Here is a 26,387-nt window from a genome sequence, read left to right as displayed (position 1 = left end):
TCCTTCCTCTTTAAGGCTGACTCCTGGCCCGTGGTGTGTCTGTACCACATTTTATTTCTCAGTTCGTCCATCGATGAGCACTTGGGTGGTTTCTACCTTTTGGCCGTTGTGAGAACGCTTCTGTGATCATGGGTGTGCAGATATCTTTTTGAGACCCTGCTTTTGCTTTTCTTGGATATATATTTAGAAGTGGAATGGTTGGGTCATATGGTAATTCTATTTTTGATCTTCGGAGGAACTGTGTTCTGTACTGTTCCATACATAGAGCCGCACCATTTTTGCATTCCTACCAACAGTCCGCTAAAAACCCTGCATATGGGTTCCAATTTCTTCCGAGCCCTGCCAACCCTTGCCGCCTCTTCCTGTGCTTGAGAGAGTGCCGTCCAGGTGGTCAGTTAGAGCAGCCGCTGCTGGTGCTGAGGACAGTTTCCGGGACTGTAGTGCCAGGTGGGGCTGTGACCCTGTCATCCTTTGTTAAGAATTTTGGAACAGATGCCCTGCCTCTACGTGCTCAACAGAGGGAGTAGCTAAAGATAATCAAAGCAACTTTCAGTTATTCGTGGTGGGAGAACCACAGCAGGCCGGCCCCGTGGCACGCACGGAGGGAAGATCGCAGGACCAGGAACTGGGAAGTCAGAGTCCATCTCTGCAAGGTGGGGAGCGCTGCCTGTCACTTCCCATTTCTGGCCTTATTCCTTTCAAACGAGGCTTTCAGAATAACAACCCAGGGTCATGCCCCTTTGAAATCTTCAGACTCTGTGCAATAACTTTGAATTTGATCACTGATGAGGAGAGGGACACTTTGCTGTGAGGACAAGAGTGCAGAGCCCCATTTAGCTTGAATTATTAAAGATGCCCCTTCAGGCTTCATCTCAGGCTGGTCGGAGCTGGAATTGGATCTTGTGGGTCATCACGCTAATGTCCTCGTCTTACAGATGAGCGGCTGGGACGCGGACACGTGGTCACACTATCCAGTCACGAGCTTGCTTTCGGCTGTGACTACAGTATGCTGGCCAGGGGGTCCTCGGGGCTGCGTGAGCAGCGGCAAGGGCGTGGGCATGGGTTCGAGCCTCGCTGCGGGAGGCGGTCACCTGTCACTCAGGGACCAGTGTGGCCCACAGCTGAGGGTTGCGAAGCAGGAGGGGGGCTGTGGAACCAAAGCAGAGGTGGCTTTGGGCCCAGGCCTGTGCCCTTGGGTATTGACTTCTTTGCACTTTTGCTTGCCCTTTAGTTCACTGGCGTGAAAGGCCTCATACCTACAGTGTTGTGAAAATCAAGGAGCACAAGGTCACGAGGAAGGAATCTACAAAAATATTGTTCCTACCGCCGTGCTTTGCCGCAGGGTTAGAGGCTGACCCCTCTCGGTAAGCACCGGAGGTTAAGATCTACATTGAACATTGATGTGACAATTTTTTTTTTCTTGTAAAATGATTCTCTGTTAGAAGTGTCAGGGTTCCTGGCGCCTGGCTGACTCAGACAGTAGGGCACACCATGCTTGATGTTGGGGTCGTGAGTTCAAGCCCCACATTGGGCATAAAGCTTTCCAAAAAAAAAAAAAAAATCACAAAAACCCCAAACACAAAAAAGGAGTATCAGGGTCGTAGGAATCCTTTTTTGCGTTGTTCTTCTTTTCGGAACTGTCTCCTGTCCCGGTTTGCCTGAATTAGTTAGCTTGCTCACAGATGCAGAAGTTGCGTGATTTTCTGATCTTGCCTCCCTGTGACTTGCGTTGGTGGTGGGAGAAAGAGCACCGGGCGCAAGTCTGTCCAAGGGCGACTGGCCCGGGCGCATCTGTGCTGGTGTTCACGGAGGATCTGCTTGTCGCTCGTCCCAGGGAGACGGGTCCATCAATCCACGGGGTGTCATTTAAGATTGTAAAATGAGCCATGAGGGCTTTCTTGGGTTCTTTGTAGGTTTTGTCATTGCTTTTAGGGCTCCGGCCGCTTCTAATTTAGCCTTGAATCAGAGGTTCATGTTTGGGCATGGTGTGCAGGGCTCGTGACCAACCACCTGGGAGCCTCAGTTTTCTTATTTGTGAAGTGGGGATGCTAACTCACTGCTGCTTATGTCACAGGGGTTGAGGTGAGGCTGATGAAAAGTAGTTTTTGGTTTTTTAACTGGCAAAGACAAGTCTTGATCGTCGGCCTCAAGGACAACCTGGCTTCGCCAAGTGACAGGAAAACCACATGGCGAATTAGAGACACATCCAAGCGAGAAAGTGGACGGAACCAAACTGTGCCGACAGGTCAGGGACAGTGTGCACAGCAAGGAGGTGGCCGCTGGGATCGTTGTAAGGGACCCGCGGTGAGTGGGGTCAGCAGGGTCCCTCGCGCCCCCATGTCGGGTAGCTGGTGACCTTGAAGAATCAGGGCGTGATGGTTGGGAGAGAGGGTGAGGTCTTGGGATCCAGCGACTGGAAGTCACAGCGTGCAGACCTTTCATGCTCAGACGGTGGACCTCAGGAGGCCACCGAAGTGTTAAGCGCACCGAGAGCAGAGGGGAGCAGCTTTGCCTGGGCCAACCTGTGGGGTCAGCTAAACTGGGCTGGCAAGGAGGCAGCCCCAGGCGAGCTGCACCCTGAGGCAGTCACCCCGAGTGAGGGCAGACACTTCTGAGGACAGGCACCTCCCAAGACAGGTCCCCTGAGCACTGGTCCCTTGAAGACACGTCCCCTGAGGACAGGCTCCTCCTAGGGCAGGAGGCCCAGTGAGGCAGAGCAAGGAGGAGCGAGTGGCAGAGGAGGGCTGCAGGGTTGACCCTTCTGGGCTGCGGGCCACTCTGAGGTGTCCGAGTCTCATTGCGGCACGTGACAGGGCCAGACCATGGAGCCAGAGAGTGGGGTCTACCGGGGTGGACAGTGGGGCAGGGAAGGACGGTCATGAAGGCGGTCGTGGGAGCCGGAGCTGTGGAAAGAGGGCCAGAGCGTGGCGCCAGCTCACGGGGTCCTCTGGCCCCAAGCGTCTCTCCAGCTGTGTCTCCACCTCCCTCTTCCTGCCTCCTTGCGGGCTGGCGTCTTCTCATCGGCACCATCGCCAACAGCCACCGCTTAGTCTTCCGGCTTGCTTTCCCTTCTTGCCGGTCTGTACGCTTTTGCCGCGAGGCATTTTTGAGCTCATGGGTCAAATCATCATTTTGTTCCCGAGTCTGCAGTGGCTTCACGTTGCTCCTTAGAAACGTCCGGGCCTCCCAGCGTGGCGCGAACTCCGTCCTTCCCTGCTTGTCTGTGGCAGGCACAGCCCCCCAGCCGGGCTCCTGGGCACCGTCCCCGTGGGTGTCTGCCCCCTCCTCGCCCGCTGCAGCCCCTTCCATGTGGTGTCCGCCTCCCTCGGCTGTGGCCCCTCCTGTCGGCTTAGAACAGACGCAGCCCCGCGGACATGGACTTCACTTCCCCGTGTTTTACTTCTGTCTCCTTCACGAGCCTGTGAGTCCCTTCAGGGGCCAGGGATGCCGTCTTAGGGATCTCGGCGTGGCCAGTACCAGGCTGGGTGGAGAGAGATGCCGGATGTTTGCTGACCGGCCCTTGGTTGCGTAGCCGGACAGACACACGGTTAGCCGGACAGACACATGGAAGCAGAGCCCGTGTTTCCCCTGGAGCCGCCGTGGGGCAGAATCTGATTAGGCAGACCGAGACCAGGATGGAAATTGTTCCAGATAAGACTCAGTTTTTCTCCTTCTCAAGTGGAACTACCCATTTTTTTTTCCAGTTACTGTTTTTGAATGCCGACTCTATTTGTCATGGTGGGGGCTAGAGCCCAAGAGGTATAAAGTGCGTCTCTTTTCCCACGAGTCTTCAGATTTAGCTGTAAAACCTGCACGCGACGACAGAGCAGGGCACGGCTGAGCAGGGGCCGGGGCCGCGGAGGGGAAGAGCCCAGCGCCCTCCGGGATGAGGCTTCCTGGCGTCGACAGGGTGGGGGTTGGTGGGCTGGCTGACGGGGTGGGGGTAGACGGGCGGTGGGGGTGGGCGTCGTGGAGCCCATCCCGGTGGAACAGTAGGGTCTGAACGAGGTGTGGCCGTTGAGCGAGTGTGACGACGGCAAGTTCATCAGGACTGGCTCCGGACAGACAGCCTTCCTGGAATTAACCGACGGTGGGTCTGTCTCTCTTTCTAGACTCAAACCATGAATTACGTGGGGCAGCTGGCGGGCCAGGTGTTCGTCACCGTGAAGGAACTCTACAAGGGGCTGAATCCTGCCACCCTGTCTGGATGCATCGATATCATCGTCGTCCGCCAGCCCAACGGGAGCCTCCAGTGCTCGCCCTTCCACGTGCGCTTTGGGAAGATGGGGGTCCTGCGCTCCCGAGAGAAAGTGGTGAGAGCGTAGGACCCAGCGGCCTGGGGGGCCAGGCTCTCTCTCTAAAATCTAAAATCATCGTGTTTCTGCCTTTGAAGATTTTATTTATTTATCTGACACAGAGAGAGAGGTCACAGTAGGCAGAGCAGCAGGCAGAGATAGAGGGGGAAGCAGGCTCCCCGCTGAGCAGGGAGCCTGACGTGGGGCTCGATCCCAGGACCTCGAGATCATGCCCTGAGCCAAAGTCAGATGCTTTGCTCACTGAGCCCCTCAGACGCCCCTCATGTTTCTGTCTTTGGACAGAGCTTCAGGCCTCCTGAACTGTGGCTTCACCCTGGGAAGGACTGGTCACCGAATTGATAAGTACTAACTCGAATTGTGTTAAATTATTCCAAGACATAGGGGCAAAAATCAGCTAGTTATTAAGCTTGTGATTTGTGTGAGTCAGACATTCAGACCAAGGGCGGCAGGGCTTGTTTGTCTCTGCCCGTTGCCCTCTGGAGCCTCGGCCAGAAGACCTGTCCAAAGATGCTGTCCCTCGCTGGCCTGGGGTCTCCTGGCTGGGCTGTCACCTGAGGCTGGTGGCCATGACGCCTATACATGGCGCGTCCATGTGGCCTGAGTGGCTCCACAACATAGCTGCTGGATGCGGGGTGAGCCTCTCCAGGGAAAAGAAGCCGGGGGCCCCCGTGTCCTGACCTGGGTACAGACGTTCCAGGAGCCGGACCTGCGCAGGGCACCCCTGTGCGGGGTCGGCGCTGGGGCAGGTAGACGCCGTTTCTGATGGCTTGCCTGACTGAGACGGGGAACTGTGCCATCGTTTGGGGCGTTTTTGGGTAAAGGAGATGTATACAAAGGCAGGGCACCCCCCTCGAGGTTTCTTGTTTGAGTCAAGTATGTTTTTCCTTCAGGTTGACATAGAAATCAACGGGGAGTCCGTGGATTTGCACATGAAATTGGGAGATAACGGAGAAGCATTTTTTGTTCAAGAGACTGATAATGATCAGGTAAGGACGGCTGGCGGCCACTGGGACTCCCTAGTTTTGAGTTTTGAGCGATGCTTCTCTAGAGGGCCCAGCGGAAGTTTGTGTGGAGAAGTGACACTGGTGCGGGGCGGTGTAGACCGTCGCAGCAGGGAAGCGTGGCTGCTGACCTGTACCGGGGATCTGGGAGCCCCACGGGGTGGGTGCGAGCCGTGTCCGAGACCCCGCAGTCCTGGCCTGCTTCCTCGTGCCGTCTCCGAGGAGACGGGAACCGGATCATGCCGAGCTGTCGTCCAAAACACCCAGGTTACTCTGGCATGTCAGGTCTCAGAGGGCTGAACGTTCTGATTTTTGTGTAGTGTGTAACCACATCACTTTCATTTTTTGTAATTTAAAACAATTTTAACAGCTCTACTAAGATACAGTTTGTGTACTGTACGCTTTCTCTGTTGCAAATGTACAGTTTGGTGGTTTTCAGGTGTCTCCAAAGAGATGTCGCACGGTCAATTTTAGGACATTTTCATCAGCCCAAGAAGAAACCCTGTGCCCTATGGCTGTCGCTTCCCTGTATCCCCAAGCCCCCGCCCCGTCACCTTCCTGTGCCCTCAGCAACCTCTCCTTCACTTTCTGTTTCTCAGTTTCCCTGTTCCGAGCTTCCCCACGAACGCAGTCCCAAGTGTGTTGTCATCGCTTCTGGCTCCCTTCCCTTCTCATGACGCATTCGGGGCTCGCCCGTCCCGTCGCCGGGCTCCGGGCTTCATCCCTCTGTGGGGCTGCATCATCGCCCGTGGTGTCCGCGCACCACACTGGTTTGCCCTTTCGTGGGCTCGTGGACATCTGGGTCGTGTCCACCTTTTGGCTGTCACGAAGGATGCCGCTGTGAGCGTTCCTGCGCAAGTTTTCGCGTGGACAAACGGCTTTGTTTCTCTTGGGTCCGCACCCAGGAGCAGAAGCTCCCCGTCACATGCTAGTGGTGTGTTCCGTGTTCGAGGAACGGCCGCTCCGTTTGACGTTCCCACAAGCAGGGCGTTGGCTTCGGGCTTGTCCACATCCTCACGGCCACCTGCCCTGGGACCGCGGGTCTAGCTATCCTGGGGGCGAGCAGGGATGTCTCATCGGGGCGCTGCCGTGCGTCTCCCTGATGACTGGTGAGCCGAGCATCTTTTCACAGGCTGGCCGGCCGTTTGTATTTGTTCTTTGGAGAAAAATCTATTCAGATCTTTTTGTGATGGGTTTTTGTCTTTTTATGATTAGTTTGTTATGGATGTCTTTGCTTGCTTGATGATATTCCTTGAAACATAAAACTTTTACATTTTGATGAAGTCCAGTTTTTTTTTTTTTTTTTTTTAATCCTTTTGTGGCTTCTGCCCTTGGCATTCTGCCTAAGAATCCTTTGCCAAATCCAAGGTCATGAAGATTTATCCCGATGTTTTCTTCTTAGAGAAACCGCTTTTTCACTCTTACCTTCTTCGAGAAAATGTGGAAGGGATGCTGTGTTGGGATTCCTTAAGAAAATCCACTTAGATTAGTTCTTTTACGGGAAGATAGCGTGATGCCAAAGGAACAGCTAAAAAGCTCCAGGGTCAAAAATGAATGCACATGGTTTCAGTTTCAGAATAAAAGGGTCCCAGGCTCCTCCTCCTTTTTGGTCTCCTCAAAGGTGTGATGTAACGGGAGGACCAGCATCCTTGGCCTGTGCCCCCGACTTCTGTAATTATGTCCCTGTCCGCAGGGCCGGCTCTGAGAGTCACTCATTCATAATTATTAATTCTTGCCATCTCAGATGGATGCTTGCCTTCCAAATTTCTGTTGTCCCTTAGCTTGGACAGATTTTACGCTGTGAGAGTAGAAGAAGCGTTTTGGGCGAGGCTTCCATGGAAGCTGCAGGGGCTGGAGCCTGCTCTGCTGGCCTGAAGGGTGCCTGGGGGCGGGGCAGGGCTTCGGGGGGGCGGGGCTGGGTATGTTCTGCCCCTTAGGGATGGCCCTGGCTACCCTGGAAGGCTGCTGCAAGTCGGAGAAGCCTGTGTTCCTCATCACCTGAGTGCCCCAGGATCCGGGCCCCCTCTGCCTATGGAGCTTTGCTCCTTCCCTGCCCATGTGGAGACTTTTCTTTGCTTTTAACCTCGTGTCGGCACTGTTGGCCTTTCTTCTGGGTTTGGCCCATTGAGCAGCTGGGCGAGATGACCTCTCACCTCCCAACCCAAGGCTTGGTCTCAGATGTTCTCTGCACACCTGTAGCACCTCGAGTGTTCTCGAACCTGCTGTAAGGGGTCAGCAGGGGGGTTCTCTTTCTCTCTTCTCCTTTGTATATGTTCTTTCCTTCTTGTTACCAAGTGTCTCCTAATAAGTAAACCAATAATAAAAATGATTAATAATAATAATTATCTATAATTATGAACTATAATTATTAACATAAATTAATAATAATAATAATAAAATGATTGTTATAGTTTTTAGATGATTATTATACCTTATTAAACAACTTATATGGTAAATCATTATTAAACAACTTCAATGGACAGGCCACGTATTTTTTCCCTTAGTTTTTAAGAGGAGAGTCGGTACTGAATTGACTAATGGCCGAATACCTGGATGGCTCTGGTGTAGGCAGGCACTTGGGATGGGGGGTGTCAGCTGTATTTTTGTTTTTAATTACTATCATCTTAATTCAGTGCATATTAAAAAGTGTATACACATTCTCTCTTTTACATGCAAACATGTGCAGGCACGTACACATACCCACACACGCCACCATATACACTCACCCCCTTCCCCTGCACTGAAATGCAAAGTTGAGCCCAGTTCCCAGGTAATGTGATGATTCAAAGCTCATTTTTCTGTCTTTACTATGGATACTTCAAACACTTTGGGTGCCCTGAAATCACTCATTACCTCGCTTTGCTCTAATTACAAAAATGCGGGACTCGATACAAAATGCCATAGAGTGCATTGCTGATTCGTGGTTGGCTATCCGGATCTGGCACTGCCTCCAGCCCACGGTGGCCATGACCGCTGGTCCCGCCACCCCACATAGCCCTCCCTGAGGGCGCTCGCACTCCTGAAGGAACACTGGCCAGCCTTTGGCACCCCTTGCCCCTTAAACCCAAATTAATAAGGCTCTTTGAAGTCTCTTTTCTGCCCTTCAGGAGGTGATCCCCACGTACCTGGCCACCTCCCCCATCCTGTCGGAGGGGGCCTCGCGCATGGAGAGTCAGCTGAAGAGGAACTCCATAGACAGGATCAGAAGCCTGGACCCCAGCGCGTCCGCCCAGGCCTTGCCGCCCAGTGAGTCCGCTTCGAGCAGCTCTTTAGTGAAGAAGAGAAGGAAACGGAGGAGAAAGTCGCAGCTGGACACCCTGAAAAGAGACGATAACACGAACACGTCTGAGGACGAGGACATGTTTCCCATAGAGATGAGCTCAGATGACCAGGCTGACCCCCTGGACAGTAGCAGGTAAACGTGCGTGAAAGCAGGGGCCTGTGTGGGGTCAGGCGCGTTTGTTCTCTGAGATGATTCTCACAACTTGTTTTTCGCCCCAGTATTCCTTATTCTTTTTTTTCTTTTTTTAAAGATTTTATTTATTAGAGAGAGAGAGAGGGCAAGCGTGAGCAGGGGGAGGGGCAGAAAGGGAGGGAGGGGGAGAAGCAGGCTCCCCGCTGAGCAGGGCCTGACCCCGGGGGTCGATCCCAGGACCCTGGGACGTGACCTGAGCTGAAGGTAAAGGCTTACCGATTGAGCCCCCCAGGTACCCAGTGTTCCTTATTCTTATGTGACTGCATCTTAGACTGAGTGTTAGAACTCTGTGGCCCCAACCTCAAGGGGCAGAAACATCTGAGCTGGCTTACAGCTACAAGGTGGTCGGTCCTCGTCTGGCCGCCTCAGCATCTAGGACGGAACCGAGGGACAGAGAAGCGAGCAAACGAATGCTTCATGCATGAAACCCTGTTTCAGAGCCTGCTTGCTCTTATTTGGGCCCTGACTGAAGTCCCGGCCTTTGGGGTGATGTGTGGCTCGGGACTGATCTGTGACAGCTTTCAGGTCATAAGGATGTGCAGAACGTGACCAGTTGTCTCTCCAAGCAGACTTTTCCTTTCTTTAGGCTCGAGGTTTCATGGTCGTCTTTGCTTTTACCTGGGTCGTGAAATTCGGTTTCTGTGTATTACTATTTTAGTGAAAATGGCCAATTTTAATACAAAACTCATTTGTAAAGTATATTTGATATTTCAGATCTTTATGTAATTCAGGTTTTTTTTTTTTTTTTTTTTTTAATGGGGGTGTTGTTGAGGGAGAGAGAGACTGTCAGGCAGACTTCCTGCTGAGCGCAGAGCCTGATGCAGGGCTCAATCTCACGGCCCTGAGATCACGACTTGAGCCGAAATCAAGAGTAGGAAACTTCACTGACTGAGCCACTCAGGTGCCCCTAAAATTCAGTATAATTTTTGATAGTTATTTTGTATTTTGTTAACATGAAAAAGGGATAAGGAACATCAGGACTGTCCCTCTGCTTCATTATTCAGATTAGGACTTTTTTTCCCCCTCTGGCTAAAAATACAGGCAAACTGGCAGTGACACTTTTCCTCACTATAGCCTCTAATCTGCTGCAGGCTCAGAAACTAGTGGTTGGGCTTATTATAGTTGTAGTCCCTGCATGGCTTTTAATTCCAGAACTTACTGAGGGATATTTCAGGGAACATCAAAAGTACGGACCGACAGCCTCTGTGTGACTGCAAGAGGGAATTGTATTTTTGTTATGAGTGCATTCTACCTGAAACAAGGTAGCTTTGCAGTCGTTTTGTCATTATTAGAGTCATTTGGTTTATATCATTTATTTGTTCTGCTAGGTGAAGGATTGTCTGTGTGTGGTCATTCACTTGGCAGCCTCCTGTGCACAGCAAGACTTTTCAGCCTCCTGGGTCCGTTTCGGGGCCGCGGTGTAACATGACCAGCAGGGTCACCTTTACACACGTCTGTCAGCCCAGAGACTTGAATAGAGTCTTTTTTTTTTTTTTTAAGATTTTATTTATTTATTTGATAGAGATTACAAATAGGCAGAGAGTCAGAGAGAAACAGGCCCCCTGCTGAGCAGAGAGCCCGATGTGGGGCTTGATCCCAGGACCCTGAGATCATGACTTGAGCCGAGGCAGAGGCTTAACCCACTGAGCCACCCAGGCGCCCCGAATGCAGTCGTTTTAATGAGCTTTATAATCCAACCAAAGCACAAACACATTGACGCGTGCCTGTGTCTCATGTTTTCCCTCCTTACTTACTGCCTCCAGTATGCCTGGGTGGGTCAGAAAGAGATCGTGTTCATTGACAAAGAACTTAGCTAATCAAGATAAAAGGGAAACTTGCCTTCATTATGAATCTGTCGCACATAATCACTAATAATTCTTTGACTTTAGTCTTTTTCTTCTTTTTTTTTTTCCCCTCCAGAACTCTTCCTAATGATATACCTGTATTCCAAGAAGATGTTTCTAAGGAAAGCCCTTCCCCGATCATGACTTACCCTCAGTCAGCATCGTACCCTAATTCTGATAGAGAGTGGTCACCCAGCGCCAGGTGAGTTGCTGGGGGACGTGTCTAATAATAGTGAAATATAAGTAAAAAGTGAAAAAATGCGGGTTAGAGTAGGAGGTATAGATTCGGATTGAAAAAGGACACGTGCAGACCATAAACTTCTGATGTCATAATCAAGCTGTAAATCTGGCTCTTCACTCCCCGCAGGTGACCTTGAAAGAAAAGCCTCTCCAGTTCCTTAGTGCTGATTGTCAGCAGGAGAAAACAGGTGGCTGAGCCTTTCTTGACACTTAGCCCTCCAGTACGATTCCGGAGCCACCAAGATGGTTCTGAGCTGTTAGAATGACGCCTTCTCCCCGTGCTTAACCCCTTCTGCTGAAACCAGGAATATTTCCCTGAAAAAAACTCTGACGATGCCCTAGAGTTGGGGTAGAAACTTGGAGAATCAGACCTGCTCAGGTTGCGGATTGCCATCCCAAAGACCCAGGGACTGGTAGTCAGTGAGACCTCTGAGAATATGTGAGCCCTTCTCAGAAGAACCAGGGAGGGGGCAGATCTAAACCGGGTGTCCTCAGCAGGGGCTGTATCACTGCCATTGGGGCAAAAATTGGCTCTTGGGCAGCAGAGAGTTCTTAGGTATTATAATGGCTTGTGGCTCCCATGGGGCCTCACACGTAAGCAAATACGGAGTCCATCTGTGGTATTAAAGGGTCACAGTGGAGGGAGGACCATGACAGGGAAAAGCCTCAGCTGTCTGGGGGTACGTGAACAATGGAAAGAGGTTGAGAAACCCCGATCTTAGTGACAGGGACATCCTTGGATTCTTCGTCTTCTTTTTTTTTTTTTTTTTAAGATTTTATTTATTTGAGAGAGAGAAAGAACAATGAGCAGTGGGGAGGGGCAGAGCAAGAGGGGGAAGCAGACTCCCCACTGAGCTGGAGCCCGATGTGGGGCTCGATCCCAGATCCTTGAGATCATGACCAGAGCCAAAGGCAGATGCTTAACCCACTGAGCCCGCCCAGGCGCCCCAGGCTTGGAGCGTTCTTATTCCTTCCGTTGTAGATGTACTTGTGGTTTGTAGTGGAAGTGTGGGAACCCTGCTGCAAAGGCTCCCTGCCGAAAGCCAGAGTCCTCCCAACAGCCCTGCTTCTTTCCAGTTCCACCAGAGCGATCTCGTCAGTGGAACAGCACAGTGAGCAGGACGTGCTGGAGTCCGGGTCCCAGAGAACTAGATCAGTCCCGAGCCTGGGTCCAGGACAGCGGGTGTCGGTCTGCCCCAGTGGGGCTAGAGGCCTGCAGGGTGTCCTCGTAGAGGTCTGTCTGCAGACCTAGCCCGTGCTGTAGAAACAGAACGCTAGCTACCCAGGATGTTTACAGTTTTCCAGCAGCCATCGTTAGAGGGTGAAAAGAAACTGAGAAAGTGACCTTTGATGATTGAGTTCCTTTGACCCAGCATGTCCAAAATACCATCAAGTCGTTTCCACGAAGTTCTTAATGAGATTTTCACATTCTCGTTTTTATACTAAGTCTTTGAGATCATTGTGAATTCACATGGAAAGACCACCTTGGTGTGGACGTGTCACACTTCATGTGCTCGATAGTCACGTGCAGCTGGTGGCTGTCATAATGGACAGTGCAGATATTAGACCTTCCTGGAACCTCCCTCATCATCTCCCGAGGTCTGTGGAGATGCACCCTAAGGAGGGAAAAAGACGGCATTTTAGGAAGAAAATTAGGTGGGATGGTTAGAAACCACTGTTAGGTTGGAAAATCTGTTCAGACACTCTACCTTAATTTTGAGTTTCAAATAAATGTTTAAAAAGCAACCGTGGGTATGTTCTCCCGTCTTCCATGATTTGCCTTATGAATCCAGAAGAGCGGCCGTGTCAGATTCTGCCGGTCTGACTGCTGTCATATGCAACGACAAATTAGGATAAATAGATACATTTCCATACTTGGAAGTACGTCTTTTCTTTGAAGAGACAACTGGCAGCAGAAATGATCAACTCTTTGGAGACTGCAGTTTGATTAAGCACTAAATTCTGACCAGAGAATAACAATCTTTTACGGCCATATGGATGAAATAGAAAGTGAAATGAGTCTTTTGGCAGTTTCCTGTTCTTGTGTTCAAAAAATTCATGTTGATTTCTGAGTGATTTCAACAGAGTCATTTCTGCTGTTGTCAGATGCCTAAGTATGTTCATTTTCTCGCAAATGTTATTGTGGAGAGGAGTCAAATAATTTATATGAACTTTATAATTGAATTGACCTGTGATTTTTCTTTTTCTTAATGTGTATCACGTGGTGTCCGGTAGCCCGATAGATTGCCAAAGGACTGCCCCCCGCCTGGCAGTTGCAGCCGAGGGAGGCCTTTCTAGCTCTTGCCCTCCGCAGTCTTCCCACTTCCATGCTTCGGAAAGGTAGAGGGGCTTCTTCCCCACTTGGATGCCTTCGATAATCAAAATTGTGATCTAACCCGTACAAGCCTGTTTACCATTGACCAAATTACTTACGCAGACAATGCATAGACTGTGTAAATGAAACTTTTGATCTAACTCTTACAAATCCACTTGACTAACCAAATTACTTATGAAGAAAATACATAGAGATGGGTTTTTTTTTTCCTTTGATTAAGCATTTGTAGATTATTAGATTTTTTTCCATGACTAAATTGGATTCTCTGGAAATTATGGCTAAGCATATAGTTCTTCCAAATTTTATGGAGCGCTTTGCAAATCAGAACAATGAAATAAAAATCGATAATATGATTTTTGCTTTATGTCTAAGTGTTGTTCAACATACAAGTTTATAAGATCTTTTGTGTAAGGGGAGTTATTATAACTCTTTAAGTTGCTGATTAGACTGTCTGAATAATGGAATCCTATTTCCAAGGCATTTCTAGAATGGAATTTTGGAAAGTAGCATAGGTTTAGGATCATAGGTTTGTATTTTCCTCAGATGCCATGGTCTGAGGTTCTTGCCTCCATTCCTTCCATGGTGTCCACACTCCAAGCTGCGTGGTGGACCTATATGGTTTCTCAATGTTAACAAATGAAGCTCTGACTGACTTCTACACGAGAAATGTTTTCCTTTTTGATTAAAGAATCAAGTCTCAGGATATGCTTCGTTTGGAGGGTTTCATGTACAGAGGAAAGGCCATTTTGAAAGGAGGTAAACTAAGCTGTGAACAGTTAGAACTCACTTGCCCAAGCGGGACTGGCAAAATCCTCAAAACTGTTCCGTTGTTAATAAATGCATTATTTACGAAAGCCAATCACAGATCTTGTAAGCTTATTTTTTTGAACAACGCTTGACCTTAAAAGACTAAGATTTGATAATGGGAAATCTCGGACCCACCATCTTCCTTGTGAATCACACCCAGAACTGGGAGCCTTTCCCCGACTCACCTTCTGTCAGCCTGAATTCCACAGACCGTGCGCGGGTATTTGCGTGCAGGATCCTTCTGAGGGAGGCTGGTGTTGCCGCCATTTATGGTGGTGGCCGGCCGGGCGCCGGAGGTGGCGCTCCTAGCTCAGGGCTCGCTTCTCTGTGGATGAGTTTGCAAACCTGAATACCTCTGTGGAGACCTAGGGCTTGTGGGGTTGGCCAGGGGTCGGAATAGCAGGAATTCTGGAGTTGGCACCACAAGACACCCGTGTTCAGCATTTGCCTTCTTCTAGAGCAGGGGCTGGCTAAGGACAGCCGGTGGGCCAGCCGTGGCCCCCCATCCGTCCTCGTGGTTCTGTGGGACTGCGGCTTACTCACGTATCGTCAAGGGCCGCTTTTGTGCAGCTGCGACAGAATTGTGCGCTCTGACAAAGGTTGCGTGACTCACAAAACTTGACGAAGTTCGCTGACCCCCCGGCTCCAGAGCAAGCTCTGTCTAAAGGGCTCTGCTGACTTCAGTGCGGGGGATACAACCATTCCTTGTTCCACAAAACATCACTCGTGTTTTATGTGGTAAAATAGAACAGCAGGAGCTTTTTAGACCAGGGGTTGGAGGTTCGGATGCCACGCTGCGGAGGACAGGAAGCCAGTCACAGTGGACTTTTTCTGTGATGACTCTGGAGACAAACTGGATGCTGGTCACGGTTGTAGGTACACTGGAGGCCACGACGCCCCCTCCGGACCTGGCGCTGATACCGAACATAAAATACGGACATGCTGGTGCCAGGGAGGCAGTGACCCTTTGGAGAAAAGTGTAATTACAGGACTAGAAGGAGCAAGAGAGGTTGGGAGGTGACGGACACCTTACCACCTAGATGTGTGGGCGCGCAGCCTTCCTCCTGCGGGACCACTTCCCATGGGGCGGAAGAGGGGGGGTGTGTGTCCATGTGTTGGGAGACGTGTCCTATCGTATACGCTCCCACGACACCCTGTCTCAGGGTCCTCTTCCACATATGGTGAAATAGAGAGCGTGAGGGCCACACTATAGCCACGTACCACGTGGGTGGTTTGGTGGACGGTGGGTACCATGGGCGATGAACCAGCCTCTGAGCCTCTTGGTGTGAAATGGAGGGGAGAGAGAGAGAGAGCGGTGAGTCTCTTTGGTTCACATGGTCAGACTGAAGAGATCTGGGACCAGTTTAGCCATTAAGGGTCCCTGTTGGTTCGATAGGTTTCATCTGTGACTGTTCCTTGTCCTGACAGGAAGCTGTATTCTGCGGGAGTTGACATCTAACTCAGGTTTGTGAGGCCAGGAGGGGACTCAGGAGAGTGTGAGGGCTGTGGAAGAAGGTGCAGAAGGAAAACATGGCGGCTTCATGTAACACCGTTGTCTTACTCTGGGGAAATTGATGCAGGAGAAGGCAGGGAGAGGTTAAATGGATATATTTTTTCATCCAGATGTTGTTTAGGATACTGTGAGAAGTTTGTAGACAAGGTGATGATTCTGGGCTGGTCACTCTGGCTGGACAGAGGGAAAGCTTTGTTCAGGTCTCAAGAGGAGAAATAGGAAACATTATAAAGACAAGAACACAAGTTACAACCACTTAAAAACTGGCCTGAGAATTAAGCCATATGATATGTTGTTACAGAGCAAGCTTTAGCCAACAGGTGGATTTTGAACTATTCGTGGAAGATATTTAATGAAATCTCAACACAGAGGCTCCTGGCGTGTTAGGAAGTTTGAGTTTATTCTTGGCATTTGGAATTTGTGGCAAAATTAGCACGTGATACAGTTTCCCTGTTTTCGAAGCCAGTGCAGATTCATAAACCTTTAAAAATTGAGTATAATGGGTACGTATCTGAGATGGGCAGGACCCCCTTTGCAGCCGAGAGCCGACAGTTTGGAAGTTGAGACCACAGGAGTGGGGAGCTCAGGGTGAGGTGGAGAGAGACAGATGGTTTTGAGAGGAGAACACACTTTTCTCTCTTTTCTTCAGTTTTTCCTTTCTAAATGTCTCTTCTCATCTTTGCTTGGAACTGGGGGGCAGGTTGGGATAGGTTCCCCAAAAGGGGAGCGTCTTCCTCCTGGCTGTGTGTTCTGTGGACCCCTGGTGGCCACAGAGGGGAATGTCATGAAGCTTGTGTGCGTTTTCTGGGCTGTTTGAACCATAGAATTCTGGACCAAAAACATCTCACAAAGTTTCCCTTCCTAGTTTAATCATGGATTTGTGTTTTTCTTAAGTCCTTCAGGTTCTCGACCTTCAACACCTAAAAGCGATTCAGAATTGGTCAATAAGGCCACCGACAGGACGATGCAGAAGAGTAACCTAGAAATGCTCTGGCTTTGGGGAGAATTACCACAAGCGGCAAAGGTAAGACCCACCCCCCATTTCTGCCAAATATCGAAGATAGTTTCCAAAAACATGAAACACATGGTCTTTTCTTTGAAGAAATTTTATTTCATATTCCAGTCTATTAAAAGCGTCTTGAATATTTTACTATAAAAATTTTTTTTTTTAATATTGTAAAGCTTCTAGAAGATGCTACAACTTCTTGTATCCCCAGTAAATGGTTGTAATATGAATGAGTGAATGAGTAAACATGGAAAGCATTCCTATGGAGAATCCAGATGGGCAACTTTTTGGAGGGAATGTCTGTTGAGGTAGAGCTGTGGGTTCTTTATTTTTCTGGGTTATATTTAGCTTTCATGGAAAACGCGGATTTCTCTGCCTGCGTGCTGTAGTGCCGACTGAACCAGCCATCTTTTCAAACTCCTGGCATTTGTCATTGGAGAAGTGGCTTGGAAGTGCTAATGCATCACTTCTTCTGGCAAAAGGCTTCCAACCACAGACGTGCTGTAGCGTTTTCTTGTTGTGTGAGAAGCTGTGAGATCAGGTACAGGAACCAGCACTTTCCCTTTCCCCTCCAACCCATAAATTGCATTCTTGTTTTTGACTGGACAAATCTTTTCCGTAACAGGACACTCCTTGGAGAAGTAGAATCAGAAATGTTCATTTTTCACTCAGGCGAACCACCCACTTGTTGACTTAGTTTTGGGGGTAAACTTTATTGAAATAGAGCCCGTGTACAGAGAAAAGCCCACATCGTAGGTGCACAGATTGGCACATTTTCACGCCGTGAATGTGTCCAGAGAGAAGCAGGGCTTACTCAGCCACTGGGAAGCCCCCACTTTTGCAGTTACTGCTCAGCCTGCCCCCCCAGAAGGATATCAGAGATTAGCTTGGCGACATTCATCGTGCTGTTGTGTGTAATTGTAATTCCCTTATTGTTGCTGTGCTGCAAACTGCCCGTCCCGCGACTGTCCTGCCCGTCCCGTGCATGGACACTGAGGACTTGAGCCTCTCTTGTTTCTTGGCCTTTCCCGATCCCACGGCCTTCTCAAGGGCCGTTAATGTTTTATATGAAAGTTTGTTCGCTCTGGAACTGGCGTTCTGCTGTTTAGATTCTTCTGGCGGAAGGGAAATCACCAGGTGACGCCCGAGGTTTGACTGTCTCTGCCAAATGGGCAGACGGTTGTGCAGATGTTAATGGGTTCATTGTTTTTCTTTGGTTAACTCCTTTTTTCTCTTTGCCCATGCCCTGACCATTCTGTCTGTCTGTCTCTCTGCCCCTTTGACATAGTCATCTCCGCACAAGATGAAAGACTGCAGCCCATTAAACAGTAGAAAAATCTGTGATAAGATACACTTTCAGGCCATCCAGAGTGAGTCTTCGGATGCGTTTAGTGACCAGTCGCCAACCATAGCCAGGCCTCCCGGGCTGCCCATTCCGGAGCCGGGCAAGCCTCCCACGGAGATGCAGTTTGCGAATGAAGAAGACGTTGAGGCCTTGGGGGCGGCAGCCCCGCCTCTGCCTGCGATTGAAGAACCTAAACCCCTGTCTGCCAGCGCAGCCCCGACAACAAGCAAGATGGACTCTCCTTCCAGGAGAAAAGGTGGGAAGGCTGGCGGGTCGCGGCAGATGGGGGCTCTGCACGTTCCCTGTCCTTCCCTCTGAAGGCCTGAGGATGTCAAGGGGGAAGCTGGACCGGGACAGCTTTCCGCCGAAGATGTTATCAGGAGCCCTTGGGTTGGTGTCACAAGCCCCTTCACTCTCTAGATCGGGGTGCTGGCATCCAGAGGGGTGAAGTCTTGGGGCTCCAGAGGAAGCCGATTGTAGAGCTAGTCCTGGTCTCCTCACGCCCTGCCCCTCAGTTTCTGTCAGCACCTTGCCTGGTTTTAATTTCTGCATGACACGGGTCACTGTTTGCGAGGGTCACTTGTTTATATCTGTGTTTGCTGGGAGCTCCCGTACTAGAACGTGCGTGCTCTGTGGGGTCAAGAACCATTTGGCCTGCTTTGCCTGTTTCCTCTGTGCTCAGAATAGTCTTGCTCCGAACTGCTGGTGGAATACACGCCTGGTCGCCCGGCAGGAGGGATGACGTCAAGCCTGTCCTGTTGACCACATGGTTAACCACGTGGTGCGCTTTTCTAGATTTCTATCAACCAGTGACGTCATTCTGTGGCAGAAGGAAACAGGAAGTCCACGGTCGTGGTGTGCAGTGACAGTGGATGCACTGTGTGGGCCCCCGGGCCTGGGACTGTGCATCCCAGGACGTGTTTAATGAAAGCCTTCCTCACTGAATGATGATGGTGGCGATGGCTTCAGTAGACTGAGTGCTCAGGACACATCAGGCCCTTCACAGCTGGGGGCGTCGCTCAGCAGCGTTGCGTGACTCGGTCACGCACACTTTGGAGCAAACGTGCATTATGCTTCAGTGCTTTCTGGAGCTGCTCAGAAGTCCATGGAGGACCAGGGCTCTGACCTGACCCCTTTGCTCTTCCAGACAAACGAAGCAGGCATCTGGGGGCTGACGGCGTCTACTTGGATGACCTCACAGATATGGACCCTGAAGTGGCTGCCCTGTATTTTCCCAAAAAGTAAAATTTCTTTTTATTCTTCGTATCATTTTCTGTGTTTGTCTGTGTGAGTCTGGTTCCCCCCACCCTTACATGTGATTGGAAAGTGAGTAAGAAAAGGGAGGCTCCGATTCTCCTGTGAAAATCTACCAGTAAATAACGGACTTTCTCTGGAGTCCCGTGTGGATAGTTCTGTGTGGCTGGCTTCCCACCTCCTGAACAGGAATGAAGGCACGAGGCTGACTCCCGTGGGGACACCGCGGTCGTGTTGTGAGGGGGCACGAGGCGGTGACCCGTCACCCAAATCAGTGGCTAAGAGGGGGCAGGTGCACAGCCCTCTCTGTCCCAAGGAGAGATTCTCCCGTGGCCTCTGAGACCCCTGTTCCGTTTTGTGATGTGCAGGGAGGGCTGGCTCCTCGGAGGCTGGCTCCTGTGGCCTCTGAGGACAGTGTGCTTTCTCTGCCGGTCCTTTCACGTAGGCTCGGGAGGGGACACAGGGAGGACAATAGGTTAAAATAATTGTCTCTCCCCAAGTAGTTGGTTTCACTTGTCTGTCTTTGTCCCGGTCCTGAGATGACCTCCTTTGCTACTCCGCGGGCCAGCGCGATGTCACCTCTCCTCTTCCTCCTCCCAGCGGGGATCCTTCCGGGCTCGCCAAACACACCAGCGACAACGGAGCCCGGTCAGCCAACCAGTCCCCGCAGTCCGTGGGCAGCTCTGGCATCGACAGCGGCGTGGAGAGCACCTCGGACAGCCTGAGGGACCTGCCGTCCATCGCCATCTCCCTGTGCGGGGGCCTCAGCGACAACCGGGAGATAACCAAAGGTACTGCCCGGAGCCTGGCCCTGGCGCCGGTCTTTGAGCCACGAGCGCCCTCTTGTGGCCAGCGGCCAGAACGTCTGGAAGCTCGGGCTTCTCTGTTGAAAGTGGCTTTTCACTTGGCTGGTTCCCCAGAGCACAAATGATTCGCTGTAGCTCACGGGCCTTATGCTTCTGTTGGTCACACACGGCTTCGGGGCCACTTGTCACCGGGCGTGTTTGCTGAGCACCTGTGTATGTCTCCCTGCCTTGTGCCCGCCCTGCAGTGGTGCCCTCTGGGAGCCCGCAGCCCAGGGGGAATGTCGGGGTCACGGAGTCACAGGGCACTGGAAGTGTGCAGAAAGGCTGTGGGGTCTTGGGGAGGGAGAGACGTCTGGATCTGAGCACATTCAGGGGCGCTTGCCAGCTGGATCTCAGGGGTGCTCATAGGCTTGGCGTACACTTTCCCAGTGTCTCGTGACAGCTAGGTGGTGAGGTGGTCCTAAGACCCCCAGCGGATGCATCAGCTGTCACCACCTGACGAACCCTTCGAGTGGCATTAGAGGCCCTGAGTGTCGCTCTCTTGTCCCTCTACCACTGCCTCCACTTACACTGTTCTCTCTTTTTTGTTAGCCCCCCTCCCCCCACCATGGTCTGTTTTTCTAGTGGGGAAGGGGTGAGGCAGTGCACTTCACCCCCTCACCACCCTCTTCCCTTCCTGCCCTGAGCTGCCATCCTAGACTCCTGTCTCTATCCCAGAGTCCCCGCAGGGCTCTGTGACGCTCTCACACAGAGGCTGGGGCTCCTTGCTCTGGAATCTGAGCTAGCTAATCCATCCCCCTGGAGCTGAACTGAAATACATAGTTCAATGTGACCCAGCTGGTTTAGTCCCTCACAAGAAGTCTTTCGAAGACCCCCTCCCCTGTAATAGCCACGTCACGTGTGCGTATCTCTAGCACCAGCCACTGTGGGGCCTTGAAGAGGTGCGAGGGGCTGGTGTCCCATGGCACCCGCTCTCCTGTACACTTGCACTGAGTGTCCGTCCAGGGGTCTGCTCAGATGAGGCCAGAAGCCTGTGAGCAGGAGCCCCTGAGGAGAGTACCTAGCGGCATGAATTCGGGTTCCAGAGGTACCTGTCGTGGCCAGTCTGGGTCAGCCTCTTGACCAACGGGTCTCTTCCTGCTGGACAGGTCTGGGATCTCCTGGGTCTTGGTTCTGTTCAGGGTCTATAGGACCCCCCTCCCCCTGGGGAAGGAATGGGGACAGATTAGTGACAGAGAGGTGGTCAGAGCCCACATCAAGGCTCAAGCCAGGGCCAGCTGAGTGGGGGACGTCGAGTGGAGGCCAGAGCTCATCACAGAAGCTAGAATCCGGGCTGAGGCCTTCCTTCCTCCCAGAACGTGGTGGGGCTGGGTCAGCAGGTCAGGCCTCGTGCGGTCTTCCGCTCTTCCTCCATGTGACAGTGACCAGCACCTCGCCCACTGACATCGAGCGAGTCCTTGCTTTAGGCTGGACATTGTGCTTCCTAGCCTCACAGCCACCGAGGAAGCGGGCGTGGTTCTTGATCCGCATGTTACAGATGAGGAAACTGAGGCTTGAGGGAATTAAGTACTTGCTCCGCACAGGCTCACACCGGTAAAAGTGACTGAAACTGGGTGGCCTGGTTTCCGAGCCTCCTTACCGGTCACCTGCTTCTGGAGATGTGTGGGGAAACTGGATTTTCCACATGCCTGCTCCCCGCCTGGCTGCCCGGGCATACGCTTGCCCCACAGCCTCGGACTGCCCCCAGCCGCCCCCATTTCTGCACAGACGCTGCCCCCAAACTCAGGCCCCTTTATAAACGCATTTGAAGAATTGTCTACACAGCTGGAATGTGTCGGCTCCGAGATGGCACTTGTGAACTAGCAAGGGAAACGTAAGCCTGTTTTTCCGAACAAAATATTCCTTCTGTTTTCTCCTTATTCCTACGATCTCTTTCACAGATGCATTTCTGGAACAGGCCGTGTCGTATCAACAGTTTGTGGACAACCCGGCTCTGATCGATGACCCCAATCTCGTGGTCAAGATCGGGAATAAGTAGGTTCCTCTTGGAAGTCATTTTGGCCGTCTCACAGTACGGTTTGCATTTCAGTTCTTCAAAAGCAAAGATCCAGACAATAGACCTTAGAAATACGTAAGGTGAAGTCTTTGTTAAAATTTATTATTACCTCTTCACTGTAGGCAAAGCACTGTGTTGTTCTATAGCTGGTAGGTTGGTGTAAGTGTCAATCTTGTGGGTTTTAATACTCACCCGTACTGGATTTTTAAAAGATTTATTTGTTTATTTGAGAGAGAGAGAGAGAGAGCGAGAGAGCAAGCATGAGCAGAGGGGGACAGAGGGAGGGGGAGAGACAAGCAGACTCGTGGCTGAGTGCAGAGCCCGAGGTGGGGCTCGAGCTCATGACCCTAGATCATGTTGAGCCAAAACCAAGAGTGGGGCGTGTAGCTGACTATGCCACCCTGGTGCCCCCGGACTAGGTTTTGTACCAGAAAGCATCTAGTCTCAGCCCTTGGCCTCTGAGCCTCAGGCCCACATCATCCACGGGCGTTGGCAGCACAGACTGCTTAGCTACCCGTGAAAGCTTTGGTGTCTGAGGTCAGGGACTGTGCAGGTGTTTTTGTAGCAAACTTTTCTTCCCGAGAGGAAGTCAGGTGTTTAGGTCCTAACTTGGGGTACCTAGCTGCCTTTTCCACGAAGTATGGCAAGAAATGCCCTCGGCACGACGGTGGCTCAATAGCCAGGGAGCTCGGGCTCACCTCCAGCTGGCCACGGGCTCCCACCGCCTCCACTGGTCTCGGCTTGGCCCCCAAGAGTGGCTGCTGAGGCGTTGGCAGGGTGAGGCGCAAATGGGGAAGTCCGGGGTGTTGGCCACAGTCTTGGGCTCATTAAGGACCCAGCTGGGGTTCCAGAGCTTTCCTAGACTGTTTCTGGTGACACTAGGAAGATTTTTCAGTCCGAGCCACGGTCTTTGACATCTGTTTCATTTTCCCACGTCAGATATTATAACTGGACGACAGCAGCGCCTTTGCTCCTGGCGATGCAGGCCTTCCAGAAACCTTTGCCAAAGGTGAGCTTGACCACGAGTTGGAAGAGGTGGCACTATCATGGGTAGACGAATCTGGGCGGCTGGAATTTAACTTCGACTTTAGAAGCAAAAGTTAATTACATGGTTTTCTTTTGATGTTCATGACCATCGAGGTCAGGAGTTTAGAACCCGCCTCACTTGCACCCTGAATCTTTCCCCTTCCTGCTCATCAGGGCAAAACTTCCCGACTGGGGCAGCGCCGGACCGCATCCTGCCTCCTCCGGGTTCCTTTCCTGACACCTGCTGTGGTCAGGATGTCAACGCAATAGAAATACCCTTTAGCTTGCAGGGGTTTAGCTCACAGAAGATGGGTGCATGGTTCCTTAGCTGAGGCTTTGTGGTACTCACTCTGAATCTTTTTACAAGCTGTCAGTAGGTCTTTGACTCTGTTTGTGGTGTTTTTAATGTAGAATTAGTTTTAAGTGTAGAATTTGTCCATCCTTTAAGGCTGTTGGATCTCGTATTTACTTAGAATGGCCCTACTTCCCCATTTCCGAAACTTATGAAAATATGCCAGCTTTTCCCCTAGTACTTTCTTTTTTCCCTTTTTTATGTAGGCTCCATGCCCAGTGTGGAGCCCAGTGCGGGCCTTGAACTCACAGCCCTGAGATCAAGACCTGAGTGGAGATGAAGGGTCGGATGCTTAATCCCCTGAATCATCCAGGCACCCCTCCCCAGCACTTTCTTAAATGTTTGATCTGTCTCGATTTTATTTTGTGAGTGCGTGAGCTATCAGGAGCTCAATCAGTTTGTTCCCAGCTGGTTATGAATCAGGAAGCTCTGTAGGAAACAGAATGACTATGAGTAGCTTGAATAACAGCCTTTTTCATCTGACGTCGTAAGAATCTTCGAGGTTGGTAGTTTCAGGGTCAGCTTCTCCATGACTGTCTTGCCTTTCCCTTTATGCTCTCAAGGTCACTGTCCCCAACTTCTTCCTCTCAACAGCCTTACCCCAATAGGAAGGGTAGGGACTGGCTTCTCACGTTTCATTGGCCGCAACTTGGTCACACGATCACCTCCAAGTCACTTGCTGGCAGAACAGTGGACGAACGGGAATGGGGTAGACCAAGCGAGGCCAGAACCTGTGGCGCCCGATTCTTGAACAGTTTCCAATGTGCTGGCGAGAAAGGAAGGGGATGATGTGCCCAGGGAGGCAAGTAACCGGGTCCGGCATAGCTTCCTCATTATCTCAGTACCTTTTGCTAGATAATGTTTTCCCCCCCAATATGCAGTTAGAGCTACAGCGTGTATGATTATTTCTTTATGAATTTAGTCTCCTTTCTGGACGTTGTCTTCTGTCCCATGTATATGTTTACTCATGTACCAAAATGCATTCTTTTAATTATGATAGCTTTTCAATTTTAATATGTAGTAAGGCTTGTACCAACTTGATAATACTCGTCTGTCTGAATTTTCTTGGCAGTTTTTGTTTTATAAATGAACTTTAGAATCGCTTTGTCTAGGTATGGAAATAATCCTGCTAGTTTTTTTTTTCTAATTGGGGTTTTGTTACATTTATGGATGAGTTTAGGAGGAATAGGGTAATAAACACCTGTCTGCGTTATCCTCTTTGCGAATAGTGTTCTCATGGTTTGCTTTTCCGTGAATTCAGTTTCTTTTGTATCAAGTAGAGACTTTTAAATGCTAAAAAGAAGCACACCGATGGGGGAAAATATGTGAATTTTTTTTTTTTTTAATCTCTCACTTAACCTGAATCCTGTTTGGTCGAAAGACATAAATTGCTTTTGTTACTAGAAGGAGACGGGGGAGAGTGGGCGGGGAGTCCGCTCCTCGATCTGGGAAGCGAGGCGGGGAGAGGAGATACTGTGTACTTGGTGTTGGAATTCTCGAGATAGAGATTTTCTTCTTGGGCAGTACTTAGAAAATTATTAATTAATATTTAATCTTCCTTCATTAAACTTTCATTTCTTTAGGGCGAGAGTATGAGTTTTCTTTTTAATACTTGAGGTTTTAACCCAAATTGCATCTACTAAGGTTCAGTTTGTCTCAATTTGGCATTTTCCATTTACTAAAGAGATCTTGTGCATTTTACTCTTTGTTTAAAATGTTTTACCCTATACTCTGTATTAATCATTTCATTTTTTAATTTTATAATCATCATACTGAGAGAGTAACAGTAGCTTAACCAGTGAATCACTTTAATTTGGAAACCTTTGGTCTTAACTAATCACTAATGATTGTCAATGCTTTCTTTTTCTGTTGTTGTCGTGTTGTATTTTATTTGTTGTTTGTTTATTCCTTTAACATCTTCTTAAGTCTTCATGCTTAAGTTATCTTCATGTGATTTTGGACGCCATTAGGTTTTGCTTCTCGAAAATTTTTAGTCCACAAATAGTATGTTGTGTTTTCTCTGATTTTTTTTTTTTTTTAATCTTACTTTAATTTGCATGTGTGTGTCTTTTGGTTTGGATGTGCTAAGTTATCTTTTTTTGGTTCCATTATTTATGTTACCATCCATTTAAAACAGGCCACTGTGGAATCTATCATGAGGGATAAGATGCCCAGAAAGGGAGGAAGATGGTGGTTTTCATGGAGGGGAAGAAATACCACAATCAAAGAGGTAAGCATGGAAGACAAAAGGGCGTTTCTTCTTGGCTCAGCCAATTGGGCATTTGTATAGTGAAGTGTGTTTTCATGCTTGTACGTCGGAGAAGGAAACGCAAACCATCATACTGAGTGTTCATAAGCCGCTCTGCCGCGAGGCAGGGGCAGCCCTCCCAGAATGCAGGGAAGGTACGGGGGAGGGGACGCGTGGCTTCACCTCCTGACCCTGTTACCTGGCTGGGAGCCCGAGGCCAAGTCGCCACTCCTCTGGAATTTCTTCATCTGTCAAAAGAAGGGATTCAATCTGATAGTTTAATTTTCTTTTTTAAGTCAAGTGCCTTTTTGCTGCTTGTAAGTATAACTGTAATGACGTAATTCTTGGAGTGGTAGACTAATTCTCATCAGTCCTTTCACTTAGATGGTGTCTCTAAATACGTGGGACTTTGCTGTCGGCATCCGTAGATGCCTGTGCTCTTTTCCAGACCTGTCAGCCTCTCCATCCGCTTCTTGAAGCCCTTTTCTTGCTTGACTTCCATGGCCCTGTGTCCTCCTGGTACTCTTGCTCCTGAGGCCGGCCTCACCCTGGCTCTGCCCCCACAAGCAGGGTTACTGAGGGTTGTCCTAGGGTCTTTTCTTCTGCTTGGACTGCCTGCCTTTCCCTAGGCAGCCCTACTCACACCCCTGTTTGATTTCCAAACCGGACATTCTTTTGTACTTCACATGCATTTCTCAAGTAGCCAACACTGGGGACGTCTCCATGCGAATCCTTCAAGATACCTGAAACTGGGTCATTTCTA

The 26,387-nt window shown here is 50.2% G+C and overlaps 1 protein-coding gene across 6 annotated transcripts in view; it reads left to right on the top strand.

Moving 5' to 3' along the window:
- LPIN1 (lipin 1) overlaps window positions 1–26,387 on the top strand; it is a 127,478-nt gene that overhangs the window by 71,908 nt on the left and 29,183 nt on the right. For 5 of the 6 annotated variants that reach the window (XM_032353280.1, XM_032353282.1, XM_032353283.1 and 2 more), the window contains 12 exons: window positions 4,113–4,313; window positions 5,207–5,302; window positions 8,425–8,732; window positions 10,713–10,838; window positions 13,112–13,216; window positions 16,426–16,555; window positions 17,826–18,138; window positions 19,030–19,123; window positions 19,737–19,927; window positions 21,883–21,976; window positions 22,938–23,007; window positions 25,514–25,606. In XM_032353280.1, the coding sequence (XP_032209171.1) occupies window positions 4,113–4,313; window positions 5,207–5,302; window positions 8,425–8,732; window positions 10,713–10,838; window positions 13,112–13,216; window positions 16,426–16,555; window positions 17,826–18,138; window positions 19,030–19,123; window positions 19,737–19,927; window positions 21,883–21,976; window positions 22,938–23,007; window positions 25,514–25,606 (1,821 nt within the window). The remainder of the gene's footprint in view (window positions 1–4,112; window positions 4,314–5,206; window positions 5,303–8,424; window positions 8,733–10,712; window positions 10,839–13,111; window positions 13,217–16,425; window positions 16,556–17,825; window positions 18,139–19,029; window positions 19,124–19,736; window positions 19,928–21,882; window positions 21,977–22,937; window positions 23,008–25,513; window positions 25,607–26,387) is intronic. The other variant, XM_032353281.1, reaches the window with a different exon arrangement.

Source organism: Mustela erminea, chromosome 7 (assembly GCF_009829155.1).
Source record: "Mustela erminea isolate mMusErm1 chromosome 7, mMusErm1.Pri, whole genome shotgun sequence".
Classification (NCBI taxonomy): domain Eukaryota; kingdom Metazoa; phylum Chordata; class Mammalia; order Carnivora; family Mustelidae; genus Mustela; species Mustela erminea.
This window is presented reverse-complemented; position numbering and strand designations above follow the sequence as displayed.